Genomic DNA, 13,404 nt, shown 5'->3' with positions numbered 1-13,404 from the left:
AACCTGCCTGCCATTCCTCAAGGCAACATTTTACACGTTTAGTTTAGTCGATTGCGTAATGTAGTCTTATAATTTACCAACGTTTGGATATTAAAGTAGTGTGATTTGACCAGCTCCATTTTACAGATCTCAATAGCGATACAGCGCCTTATCACGTCTTCGAGACGTCTCAAAGCGCTTCACAGAATACACTGTAAAGTGAATTGACTGTATATTTTTGTAAGCAAAATGTGGCAGCCAATTGCGCACAGCAGCGTCCCCGCAATCAGCCGTGGGTTGAGTGACCGATTTATTTTTATTATTCCTGCCTCTTGATGGGCCGAATGGCCTCCTTCTGCGCTGTGAATGTCTATGATTCTATGTGTGCGCGGGGTGGGGGGGGGGTAATTGAATTATTTGTTATTAAGGCACTTGAAGGGTCCAAAAGGAGGGATGATGGTGAGGGATAGAGTGAAGAAGCAGCGACAGTGATTTCATTCTATGGCCTGGCAAAGGTTCAATCGGGAGGGTGTGTGGATGAGTAATATAATAATATTACTTATTATTATATAATAATATTATATTATATATATATATATAATTGTAATATAATAATCGGACATGATGGGCCGAATGGCCTCCTTCTGTGCTGCACGATTCTATGATCTCAAATACACCCGCAACTCTGTGCACCCGCACATCTCTGACCCCAACACCCTCCGTACGAGTGGGAGAGGGCAGAGGGATTGGATTTTGCTCAGGGGCCTGTTACTTGCCATTTCGCTCTCTCGGGTAAATAAAACAAATTACAACGATAGGGACTAAGCTCCCGCTCTCTGGTGAAGGCTTGTGAGTTAAATAGGCCGTGTGCGCTGCGGTTAAGCTGCTCTTTGGCGAGTTCCCAGAAGAGGACCCGGAGTTACTTGTGGTTGTGAGGTGACCCAAGTCGCTGATGCTGCTATTTATTGTTCACTGTGGGTTCTGGGTACGTTCTCTCTGCCCACTCCTCCCCTCTCCTCTCCCCATCTTGTACCTAACCAATAAATAGGCTGCACGCTCAGATATGTCTTGGACTCTTGTTTTGTGCCTACATGATATAATAATAATAATCAAATTGCATTTGGCACAGTGTCTTATCACGTCGTTGAGATGTCTCAAAGAGCTTTACAGGATACACTGTAAAGTGAATTAACTTTGTATTTTGTGCGCACAGCAGCGTCTCACAAACAGTCGTGGGTTGATGGACCCCAATTTTTTTCGGGGAGAAGTTGGCCACTCGCTCTCTTTCTCTCTGGTTTCCTTTTCACTGTTATAAGGAATATACATATGTATTTGCGTGTTTGTGGATATGTGGATGTATGAAGATGTCTGTGTGTGCATATATGGATTTTCCCTGTGTGGAGAGATTTGTGTGTGTGCGTGCAGACATGTGTGTGCGCGTGTGTATGGAGATATATGTGCGTGCGTGTGAAGAGACACGTGTGTACAACAATCACACTGTCGGGACACATTCCCCAAAGCCCCAAAGTTTGAGAGGCGGAGTTGGAAGAGCACCAAAAGTTTATTAAAACCACCAACAAACATTACCGTAGGGGGTTACGCAGAGAACACAAGCACAGCACCCAACACAAGGTCACCAGAGCAGAGTGACAGCAGAGGGGGACGGCAGGGAATACTGAGAGACACAGGAGGAGAAGCAGTTTCAGTACTGACACCCCAGTTAGTAGCTCATTGGGAAATGGCGCACTTGGCTTCCAGCGGGAGATTTACTCAGACGCCCAAATGGTGTCACCCACACTTCAGACTCTCGCACTTGTTATTTTATTTCGCCGTCCTTCAGAACAAAGTGGGGGGGCGGGTGGGTTAATTTTCAGGGCAAGAAAACTTTCCTTAAAGACACCTTCTCTTCAAGACCCCTCTTAAAAGGCTCTACAGTCACGTACCACCACTTTGAGATGGCAGTAGATCTCTCCCTACTATCCACTTCCCCCGAAGGGGTCTATCAAATGCACTCGACAACAACAAGTTCCACTTGTATAGCGCCTTTCACAACACAGGGCAAATGTAGATCAAGGGATCACCTCTCTCCTCACCCACCTTCCTCGAGAGAGAGAGATTTCTTCGATGACTGATAACACACCGTCAGCTCGAGATGAGATAGCCTCGATGCTGATCTCTCCACCAGCCACCATCTCCCCAAAACAGACTGCCGTCAGACGTAGTGAATTGTACCAACCACATAAGGCGAGTATAGATCAATGAACCGTCGCTCCCAAACACCTCAATCAGATCATCCCCTCAACCTTCTAAACTCAAGGGCAATTGAGCCAAAGAAGCCACACAGGTCAAGCTTTCCAGTTGAAGAATATGAGACCTGCCTTGCCCCGGGGAGTACAGTATTCTGAACTGGGCTCCTACAGGAACAATACACACACACACACCAACACACACACATACAGAGCGGAGGTGGGGGTGTCGGGGGTGAACGAGACACGGAATTATCACATATGAAGGTAACAATTTCTTTTTTTTAAAAAAAAAGCATTTGCGAGCACTAAAATTGTCTTCTCTCTAAAATCCCTACGACACTGATTTTCTTTTGGTGGGGGGGTTGGGTGGGGGAGTGGGAGTGGGAGGGTGGGTGGGTGGGGGTGAGGTCAATATGTACATATCACACCCGCGCCCGACATCCAGTAAATACAAGAGATGGTTTAAACAACAATATGTACAGTCTCGCTCTCTCGCTCCTTTTCGTTGCTTTTACTTTCTATCCTACCTGCTGCTTCTTTTCTCGTCTCTCTCTCTCTCTCTCTCTCTCTTCCTCACTCTCTCTTTCTCTCTCCCTCTCTCTCTGGTTTTCTTTTCACCGCTTCTCTCCCTTCTCGGATCGTGCTGCTTTCTTCCCGGACTCAATCTTCTGAAGAGGAGGGGAAGGAAGGGCATTAACAGCAAAGTATATATGGATTGGAACCCAATGCCTTTGGCTCGTGCTACTGAAATGGTCTCTAAAGATCAGGACTCCACAACTGGATGTACAACCGTGTCTCTAAACACTACTGTGTGTGTGTATTTTTCTCTCTAAGGATTATAAGCTTAACAATTTCACCAGTTTCGACTGACTTGACTTTATTCCTCTTTGTCTTCTCCTGGCAAGTTCTCGGCCTCTCTCTCCTTGTCGCTCTCCTCCATCTCCATCTCCTCCGGCCCCTCACTACCTTCCCCCTCTCCCAGCTCGTCCAGCTCCTGCTCTGTCCCCTCGTTCTTGGTGTCCGTGGTCTGCGAACGAGAGAGGTCAGCACAGGCAGACTGAGGCTGCGATTAATTCTGCGGTAAAACGTTTCTCCCAGCGCTACGCAGAAGCTTCCTGCCCCCAAAACCCCCCTCCCTCCCCCACCTAACAATAAGCACTCGCCTCACAAGCGAGGGGAACTGGGTTCAATTTGCGGGCGGGCAGGGCGAAATGTTGGGCATCCACACACACGCGTCTCTAGCAATACCGAGCAATGAGTAGGAACCCGGTTGTTAGTCGATTGGCTTTTCGGGGGTAACGATATCCCTTCAAAAAAATATATAGTATATACATTCTATCCCGTCTTCGAAACATCTCAAAGCGCTTCACGGAACAGGCTGCAAAGTGTAGAGAACGTGTGTTTTGTAAGCGAAACACAGCACACGAGAGGGCATCCCACAAACAGTGACAGGTTGAGTGGCCAAATTATTATTAGTATTATTATTATTTGGTTAGGGCCCATCGCGCAGCGTGGGGTCCCGGTGGGTTACCTCATAATCCTCGGTGGGTAATGAGCTGTAGCCTCCGTAGGGGAGCAGGGTGTTGATTTCCATCTTGTGGTTCATCTCCTGGGCTGGCAATGGACGCAGTTTGATCATCTCCACGTCGTCGCGGTCCTTGTTCTGGGCGTCAATGGCCGCCAACTCCCCCCGGGACAAGTGGTGCACGATTCCCGCTCCGATCGAGTCGCCCACCACGTTCACTGACGTCCTCATACGGTCCCTGTCCCACGCAGACAGACGCACACACACACACCCATGTGCAGACACGCACACGCAGACACAAACACACCAGACACGCACAAACAGACAGACACGTGCACACAGACACACGCACACACAGACCCCGTCAGCAAACGAGAGAAACAGACAGGACCACACTCAGCAATTGTCACATTTTATACAGTGCGATCTCTCTCTTTCGCTCACTCTCTCGTGTCCCAGAGCAGTTGACCATGGCAAAGCACGATGCCTTCCCTCCCCATCTTCTCCTCCCTCCCTCTTTATTTTTCCTTCCTTCATCCCCTGCCACCCCCCCCAATCCCTCTCTGCCTCTGCCTTCCTCCCTCCATCCATCCCTCCCTCTCTACCCCTCCCTCTCGATCTTCCTCTCCCTATTCCTCCCTCTGTCTCTATCCCTACCATTTCTCACCCTCCTTTCCCTCCCCCTCTCTCTCCCCCTCCGCGCCATGCCCCCTGATGCCCGCTCTGGTCTCCGGCCACTCTGCCGCGGGTGAAGCAGTCACTCACAGCAGCCAGTCGACAGCGATCAGCAGGCTGATGTCCTGGGTGGGGAGGCCCACCGCGGTCAGGATCAGCAGCATCGTCACCAGCCCCGCGCTGGGAATACTCGCGGCTCCCACGCTAGCCAACGTAGCCGTCAAGCTGCTCAACCACAACAACAACAACAACAACAAGTTACACTTGCACCGCAATAAAAAACAGGAGCGCCCGGGAGAACGCAGCAGAAGTCAAGCGGCATCTACGGAGAGAGAGGAAAATGAATTCATGTTTCAGGTCGATAAGGGTTCTGACGAAAAGTCATCGATCTGGAATGGTAACTCACTTTCCTCTCTCCGTAGATGCTGCCTGACTTGCCTGCTGTGGGGGTGGGGGGGGTTTGGGTACAGGAGGGTGGGAGGGAAGGCAGGGAGGGTGGGGGTGGGAGGGGGACCGAAGGCGCGGTTGAAGGGAAGGCGAGGGAGGGAGGGAGGGAGGGAGGGAGGGAGGGAGGGAGCGAGCGAGCGAGCGAGCGAGCGAGGGAGGGAGCGAGGGAGGGAGCGAGGGAGGGAGGGAGCGAGGGAGGGAGGGAGCGAGGGAGGGAGGGAGCGAGGTGAAGGGGACTGTGGGATGGAGTTTCGAAGAGGTGGGGGCAGAGAGGCTGAAGGTGGAACAAAGCACGAGTTACAATAATAGTTTGATAACAGCGTCTTATCATGTCCCGTCGTCTCGAAGCGCTTCTTAGAATATGGTGGATTGACTGCGTATTTTGTGGGCGAAACACAACAGCCAATTGCGCACAGCAGCGTCCACACATACGGTTCCTACTTACTGCTGGGTGAACAGAGGCTTGTGTGCTCGTGCGTGTGTGCGCACGCGTGTGTGTGTGTGTGTGTGTGGAGTAAGGAAACTTGCCTAAGGTTTCGCCCTGACCAGTCCCGCCTGGGAATCGAACCCGGGACCTCTCACTTGCGAGGCGAGGGCTCTAACCCACTACGCTACGGCCCTCCGCTTATGTGTGCGAGACTGAGCGTGGGCACGCGTGTGTGTGTGTGTGTGTGTGTGTGTGCGTGTGTGAGTGAGTGTCGGCTGAACGAGCGTGCAAGCACCTGACTGTGATGATCTGCCCGCTGTCCAATATGATCCCGTTCATCTGGGCGATAAAGATGGCAGCCACAGCCTCGTACAGAGCTGTGCCATCCATATTGATGGTGGCACCAATGGGCAGCACAAACCTGGTCACCCGCTTGTCAATCTTCAGGTTCTCCTCCAGACAACGGAAGGTCACAGGCAGTGTCCCCGCACTGTAACACAGGAGAGCGTCTCTGTCATAATAATCCTGGCATTTTGACACAGGCGCCTTAGCACGTCTTCGAGGACTCCTCGAAGCGCTTCACCTGGGCGCGCTGTAAGGTGTAGTGCCCGTGCGTTTTCTGGGCCGAAATGTTATGGCCGCTCACCCCATCCACACACACACACGCTCAGCTCAGATCTCAACCCGAATCCATGACCATAATCACAATAAGTAATTATTCTGAAACGTTAACTCGCGTTCCTCTCTCCATTGACGCTCCCTGACCTGGAAGGGCTGACCGGTTACTGGGGGCAGGGAATCCTTCCCCTCAGCTCCTGTCAACCCTCCCAGCCAAAGCCCTAACTAACTGACTGACTGACTGATTAACTAACTAGTGGTCCCAGCTGGACAAGCAGACTGCGGATCGAGTCACCTGGACGCAGTGCCGAGAGCGGTGATCCAGGCCTGGAAAATGCCTCCGTAGAAAATGAGCGGGTTTTTCCTGGTGACCAGGAAGTAGATGAAGGGGAGGATGAAGCCTCCGTGGATCAGGAGCCCCACCATCACCGTCACCATGTACATCCCGAGCTGCCGGGCCACCACCTCCAGGTCCCTGATGGCCGCGATCTTACCGCAGATCAGGGCGGCGATGCCAAGGGGCGAGTACCTGCAACCAGAGGGTGAGGGTTTTAGCGACGGCTTGTGTTTACCTAACGCCCTTCACCCCACAGGCGTCGTCTCGCGCAGGGTTTAAGCCGGCGTTTTAATAATGGTACTCATAATCAAAATAATAATAATAATCCTTGCTCCTTGTCCCGTCTTTGAGACGTCTTGAAGGATACGCGGCAGAGTGGATTAACCGTGGGCGAAACACGGAAGCCGGTTGCGCACAGCGATGTTCCCACGAACCCAGCCGAGGATCGAGTTATTATTAACAACAACAACTCACGTTTATGTAGTTGTTGGACCCCCACCCCCCCAGTCCCCCACTCCCCACTCCCTCCGCCCACCCGGACGGCATTTCGGAGCGCTCAACCAGCGTTTAACGCAAGCCGCCGCACCGACAACACATTACGTTACACCAACGCCTTTCACTCAGACGGCAGGTCATCCCAAGGCGCTGGACAGTCAGGGGTTTGGACCCGAGCTGGGAACAGGAGGGGGTGGAGGGCAGGGAAGGTGGGGGTAGGAGGGTGAGCGAAGGCGCGGTCGAAGAGGAGTCTTGAGATGGGTTAGAGACACAGTAAAGCTCCCTCTGCACTGTGAGTCTGTCCACACTCCCAGGTCAGGGTTAGAGACACAGTAAAGCTACTCTACACTGTGCGTCCGTCCACACTCCCAGGTCAGGGTTAGAGACACAGTAAAGCTCCCTCTACACTGTACGTCCATCCACAGGTCAGTGACAGCATAAGAGACAGTTAGAGACACAGTAACGTGCTTCCTATCTCGCAGTGTCTTACCACATGATGAGGGAGACCAGCTTCATGATGATCTCGTTGAGGATGTTGAAGAAGTCAGACATGACCTGAGCTCGCTCGCCCAGACGCCCCATACACACGCCAAAGGCTATGAAGAAGCCAATGAGGCCTAGAGCGCAATACAGAGCAAAGGGCAAAGTCAACAACAAACTACACTTGTACAGTGAACGCCCTCACTTCGGAAAGACATCCCAGGGCGCGGGACAGTCAGGGGTTTTGTGACCTGAGCTGGGAGTTGGGGTCAGGAGGGGTAGAGGATAGAGGGGGGAGTGGAAGGGTGGCCGAAGGCACAGTTGAAGAGGAAGGTCAAGCCCAAGAGAGGGCAATGGGCAAAGACCACAACAACTTTTGTCCATAACATTACAATTAGGGGTTATGGAGGGAGCAGATCGGCCAGATGAAATGGAGGGAGGGAGGGTGGGGCCCGGATGAAATCGGCCAGGGGGCTGGATGCAGCCCGTGGGCCGCCAGTTGGACCACCCTGATTGGCTTACAATGCTCTTCACACCGAATGCTTTCCCAATGGATTGATCAAAGCGAGGGCTCACATCACACCTTAGACAACAAGTATCTTGACGCGCTTCGCAGTAAACTAGTAATGAACGAGTGTAGTGACTGTTTTTGTAGGCAAAAGCAGCAGCTTTCTCCACCAGCAAGGTCCTGCGTGCAGCCAGAAGGTGAGTAACAAGTGCGAGCGAGGATTGGAAGACGAGGGGAAAGAGGTGATGAAGAGGCCTACCGAGTACGTTCATGCCACCCTTGAATACCAGCTTCCTCTTGATTATGAAGGCTGGTCGGACATTTCCAACTTGGAAGGTCCCATTCAACGAGGAGGCATTGGCGAGCAGTGCCTGAGTCATGTTGATTGTTTTCTCCCGAGCGAGGGGAATTTTCTTCAACACAGTTTGTGCCTAAATGGAAGAGATAATATCAATAATAATAATAATACTTGCATTTGATATAACACCTCATCATATCTCACAGAATATACTGTGAAGCGAACTGACCGTATATTTTGTGGGCGAAATGCTTTACCGTGTCTCTAACCCTGACCTGGGAGTGTGGATGGACCCACAATAACAACAAGATTCCATTTATAGAGTGCCTTTCACGTCGGGAGGACAGTTGGGTCAGGACCCGAGCAGGGGGGAAATGGTCAGGGTGAGGGGAGGGAAGGGAGGGAGCGAGGAGAGGGTAGAGAGTTGAGAGGGGAGCTGAAGGCACGGTCGAAGAGAAAGGTCTTGAGACCGGCCTTGAAGGAGGAAATGGAGGAGGCAACGCGAAGGCACTGGGGATGGAGTTCCAGAGCCTCAGGGCTGAGAGGCTGAAGGCCACCGATAGTAGGGCGGTTGGGGCGGGGGATGTGGAGCAGACCGGAGCCAGAGGAAGGTAGGTAGGAGGATAGCAGGTCGGAGAGGTGTAGAGGGAGCTTTACTGTGTCTCTTTTGACCTGAGCAAAGAAACTGATGGCTTGAAATTGAAGCAGAGAGTTGGGCCTACCTGTTGGAAACAAGCTTGCACTAGATTTTCAGGGAACAAGTTGCGAACCAGATCCAGGAACGCGTCCAGGCTGGAGACGTCCTCGTTCTTCATGGCCATGGTGACCTGCTTCTTGAGCTTGGGGTTGCCGGGGTGGATGGAGATGACGAGGAGGACACCAACGATGGCGGCGATGATGGTAGTGGACATGTAGTAAACCATCGCCCTGGTGCCCATCCGTCCACTGGATTTGGCGTCCAAGCCGGCCAGCCCTGGGAAGGAAAGACACCATCACTCAATCCTCTGGGTAACTTAAGGACTTGGAGTTGGGGAGTTGGCTGGAGGTATCTGCTTCTATTTCAAGACCCTCGTCCTAACCATTCCAGCCCCTCCCCACCTCCTCCAACCTCCACTCTGCAAACTGGGGCCTCCTGCATAATAGTAACGCTAATAAGAATCCTTACATTTTATATAGAGGCGTCTCAAAGTGCTTCGCAGAATGTACTGTAAAGTGGAGTGACTGCATATTTCGCCTAAGAGTTTCGAGTTGTACCGGGAGTCGAACCCTTTACCTGTGATGAGACTGGAGATGATGAGCGGCAAGATCAACATCTTCAACATCCGCATCAAGATGTCCCCGGGGAAAGAGATCAGGAGAACGGTGGTGTTGCTGAGGTCTGGCACCATGCGTAGGACACTCCCAAACACCGATCCGAGGATCACCCCTAGAGCATCACACAGAGCAATCGTCAACAGCACCAACCAAGCCAACAGCAACCACAACAGCAATAGCTTGCATTTATAATAATAATAATAATAATAATAATCCTTGCATTTGATATAGCGCTTTTCACGTCGGGAGGACGTCCCAAAGCGCTTCACAGAACACACTGTAAAGTGAATTGACTAAGCTCTAAACAGCTCTCCCTTCACATGGGGTAGCGTCCCGTAGCGCTCAAACAACATCAAGTTACCTTTGTATAGCGCCTTTCACGTCGGGAGGACGTCCCAAGGCAACAAGCAAACAACAACAACTTGCATTTCTATATATATGTGTGTGTGTATATATATATATATATGTGTGTGTGTATAGAATAATCCTGGCATTTGATACAGCGGCTTATCACGTCTTCGAGATGTCTCAAAGCGCTTCACAGGACACACTGTAAAGTGAATTCACTGTGCGTTTCGAGGGCGAAACGCGGCAGCCAATTGCGCCCAACGACGTCCCCACAAACAGCCGTGGACTGAAGCGACGATCGACTAACAGAGGCACTGCTGTGCGCAATTGGCTGCAGAATTTCGCCCACAAAATATACATTCCATTTAATTTACAGTATATTCTGTGAAGCGCTTTTAGACCTGATAAGGCGCTGGATTATTATTATATTCTCTCTCTCAATCTCTCTCTCTCTTTCTCTCTCTCATTCTCTCTCTCATTCTCTCTCTCATTCACTCTTTCCAATGGATTTCTTTTTTTTCCCCCCTCCCCAATCCGATGGCGAAAGCTGATTATGAAACACAGCAGCAGTTTGGGGGATTTAGTGGAATTTTAATTTGGTTTTTGCTGGGTGAATGACGCAGTTTAAACCTCGGGACCCTAATGAAATTCAAATCCTATTGGATCGAGCAATAATTACAGGACAGCAGAGACTTCGGGGCGAACATTAATAGAATTCTTTTTCTCGTTGAATGAATGTAGGAGACAACCATCGTCGATAATTTTACATTTAATCTTCTTTTGGCCAGGACTATTTGTTTATTTAAAGTCCCATGTGATCCAGCATGCTGTACAGGAGACGTCGGTACACTCCCCCTGGGATCACGAAAGGTGGAGGGCGGAGAGGGTTAGGGTAGTGGGGGTGGGGGTGACCGAAGGTACGGTCGAAGAGGAGAGTCTGGAGATGGGCTTTGAAGGAGGTAAGGGAAAGAACGAGGCGAAGGGGCTGTGCGATGGCGTCCCAAAGGACGGGGGCAGAGAGGTTGAAGGCCTGACCGCTGATGGTGGGGCGGGCAGGGCGGCTGAGCGGAGGGAGCGGGCGGGTTGAAGTGGAGTTATAGCAATAGTTATAGCAAGCCACAGAGGTAGGGAGGAGCAAGGCCCCTTTCTCCCCCACCCCTTCCCCCCCTCTCCCCCACCATCCCTCCACACACGCTTTCTCTTTCCAGACAAAGCTCACGTTTTCAAAACGGATCAAGAGAATAAAATCCCTACATTGTATTGGATTTCTTTCGCAGTCTCATGCGCGCTTTGTTCCCAGACTGGTTGTGGATTTACTAGGGTGCAGGTCTGGCTGTAAACCAAGTTAGCACTGACTCTATTAGGTTAGGAACATAGGAACAGGAGGAGGCCATTCAGCCCCTCGAGCCCGTTCCGCCATTCTATAAGATCATGGCTGATCTGTACCTCAACTCCAATTACCCACCTTTGCCCCATATCCCTTGATCCCCTGACCTAACAAACATCTATCCACCTCAGTCTTGAAAATGTGAATAGATTCAGCCATAAGCCAATGATAATAATAATCCTTGTATTTGATATAGTTTCGCCCACAAAATACACGGTCACTACACTCTACAGTCTATGCCCTGAAGGTGTGATAAGGCGCTATATCAAATGCAAGAAGTATTATTATTGGTGGTTGTAACTTTGGAGGCTTGGCTCTTACCAAAAATAGTCAGCGTCAAGAGGAGGTTTCTCTGTAGCCAACCACACCGCCCAGACCAGCAGGGCTTGGGGAAGTCCTCCAGGCTCAGACTGCTGTCCGGGATGTGTATGTCAGCCTGGTTGGTCATCTCAGCAACGCACAGGAACACCAGAGGGATAAAGGACGAGACACCAAATCTAGAGAGATGACAGAGAGAAAATAATAATTTGGTCACTTCGATCCACGACCGTTTGCGGGGACGCTGCTGTGCGCGATTGGCTGCCGCGTTTCGCCCACAAAATATACAGTTAATTCCTTTCACGGTACGTGCCGTGAAGCGCTTTGAGACGTCTCGAAGACGTGATAAGGCGCTGTATCGAATGCGAGGGTTATTATTGTTGTATTTGAAAACAGCGCAAGCAGAGGTTTACACACAGAACCACACACCACGGAAGCAGGTCAGTCGGCTCAACTAGTCCTTGCCGGTGTTTCTACTCCACACAGGAGTGGAAACAGAGAGACAGAAGGGAGTGGAGACAGAGAAATCAATGCTGTGTAATATATAACAGCGTTTTAATTGCTTTCATATCGGCTTCTGTGCTGCACAGTAATCCCTCGTTGAATGTCCTCATTGGCACTAGCGCTCAGTGTTTGGTTATTAGGCCAAATAATGAAAGAGGAGACTTTCATCCATCCGTCTGTCTGGTCCCTAAACGGATTGCAGAGGTGAAATGTCAGTTACCAACGCAACCCATTGCTCTATCGTCCCGTTCCATTCCCCACCCCCCACCCACCCCCCACTCAGTAAGATCCAGGCCACAAGCCAGGCATTTTTTTTTAATCACACCAAGACCTGTAACTTAGCGGTTAAAGCACTCCCCTCGCATTTCACGATCCACTGGCCTTAGGCAAGTTTCCTTACTCCCCTGCACGCATTCTGTTTACCCCGCGGCAAGTAGGAACCCGGTTGTTATAGTCGATTGGTGGATCGCTTTTCCCGGGGGGTAATAATCCCTTCAAATAAAAAAATTGGTGACTGAAACCGTGACTGTTTGTGGGATACTGCGGTGCGTAATTAATTGGCTGCCGTGTTTCGCCCAGAAAGCTACAATATCTTCGAGACGTCTCAAAGCGCTTCCCGGAATATATTGCAAAGTGAATTGACTGTATATTTGTGGGCGAAACGTATTCTGCTTGCCTGGCTGTAATATCTAGGTCACCTCGTGTCTGGCTGCTTTCTCTCTCTCTCTCTCTCTCTCTCTCGGCCCCTGTTCGGGATTAATACTCTGAGCAGAAGCATTGCCAGTTTTTATATTTACACTGGACAGCATCTGGGTCTGTGTCTTGCTTGATCTCTGCTAAGATCCTTTGCATCCGTCACCCACATCTGACTTACAACATAAGTAATCTGCGAGTGAACTTCTTAGAGGGGCACTTGTCACTCGTACCGTTTTATGTTCTAACATTGAGTTCCTTTGTGTGGACCTTTAACCCTTAAACATTCTTGTATAGCAGTCTATCCTCAGTATAAAGCTCCCTCTACACCGTGCGTCCACACTCCCAGGTCAGGGTTAGAGACACAGTAAAGCTCCTTCTATACTGTCCTTCACAGAGGTTCCTGCGAAGTGTAGTGACTGTGTATTTGTAGACAAACGTGGCAGCCTATTTCCATGAGCACAGAAAACCATGAGGTGAATAACCAATTATTTGTTTCGGGAATTGTCAACCAGAACACACCGAGGGACAGAAACCCCCTTCTCTTCTCCAATAGTGCGGTGGGATCTTTACCTCTACCTGAACGGGCACAAAGGTTTAACATCTCATCCAAAGGATGGAGGGTGTGTGTATAGAAAATGGACGAGCAGTTAGTTTCAGAACGGCTCTCATTATTATTTATAGAGCGCCTTTCATGTCCCAAAGAGTTGAACAGTCAGGTATCGGAGCCCGAGCTTGGGGGAGGGTGGGGTAGGGGTGAGAGAGAGAGGTGGGAGGGAGACTGAAGGCACGGTCGAAGAGA

The 13,404-nt window shown here is 50.6% G+C and overlaps 1 protein-coding gene across 1 annotated transcript; it reads right to left on the bottom strand.

The window, feature by feature from the left end:
- Positions 1-3,099: 3,099 nt before the first annotated feature.
- Positions 3,100-11,535, bottom strand: LOC103189439 (excitatory amino acid transporter 2-like). The gene is made up of 10 exons (XM_007909835.2): positions 11,409-11,535; positions 9,312-9,464; positions 8,761-9,011; positions 8,000-8,171; positions 7,243-7,369; positions 6,216-6,449; positions 5,598-5,792; positions 4,519-4,653; positions 3,760-3,991; positions 3,100-3,285 (listed from the first exon to the last, which is right to left on the bottom strand). Exons 1-10 carry the CDS (start codon positions 11,533-11,535, stop codon positions 3,106-3,108), a joined length of 1,806 nt encoding a protein of 601 aa, XP_007908026.2. The 3' UTR covers positions 3,100-3,105.
- Between the last annotated feature and the right edge of the window lie 1,869 nt (positions 11,536-13,404).

Source organism: Callorhinchus milii, unplaced genomic scaffold (genome assembly GCF_018977255.1).
Source record: "Callorhinchus milii isolate IMCB2004 unplaced genomic scaffold, IMCB_Cmil_1.0 Scaffold31, whole genome shotgun sequence".
NCBI classification, from domain to species: Eukaryota; Metazoa; Chordata; class Chondrichthyes; order Chimaeriformes; family Callorhinchidae; genus Callorhinchus; species Callorhinchus milii.
Note: the sequence above shows the minus strand (reverse complement) of the source record. Positions and strands in the feature narration are given on the sequence as shown.

Bases quoted from the DNA above. Each gene is read 5' to 3' on its own strand.
- LOC103189439 (XM_007909835.2), bottom strand. From the start codon at position 11,535: ATGACCAACCAGGCTGACATACACATCCCGGACAGCAGTCTGAGCCTG. The intron at 9,465-11,408 runs GTAAGAGCCAAG...GTGATGCTCTAG, and splicing joins CTTGACGCTGACTATTTTTG to GGGTGATCCTCGGATCGGTG. The intron at 9,012-9,311 runs GTAAAGGGTTCG...TTTCCTTCCCAG, and splicing joins CATCTCCAGTCTCATCACAG to GGCTGGCCGGCTTGGACGCC.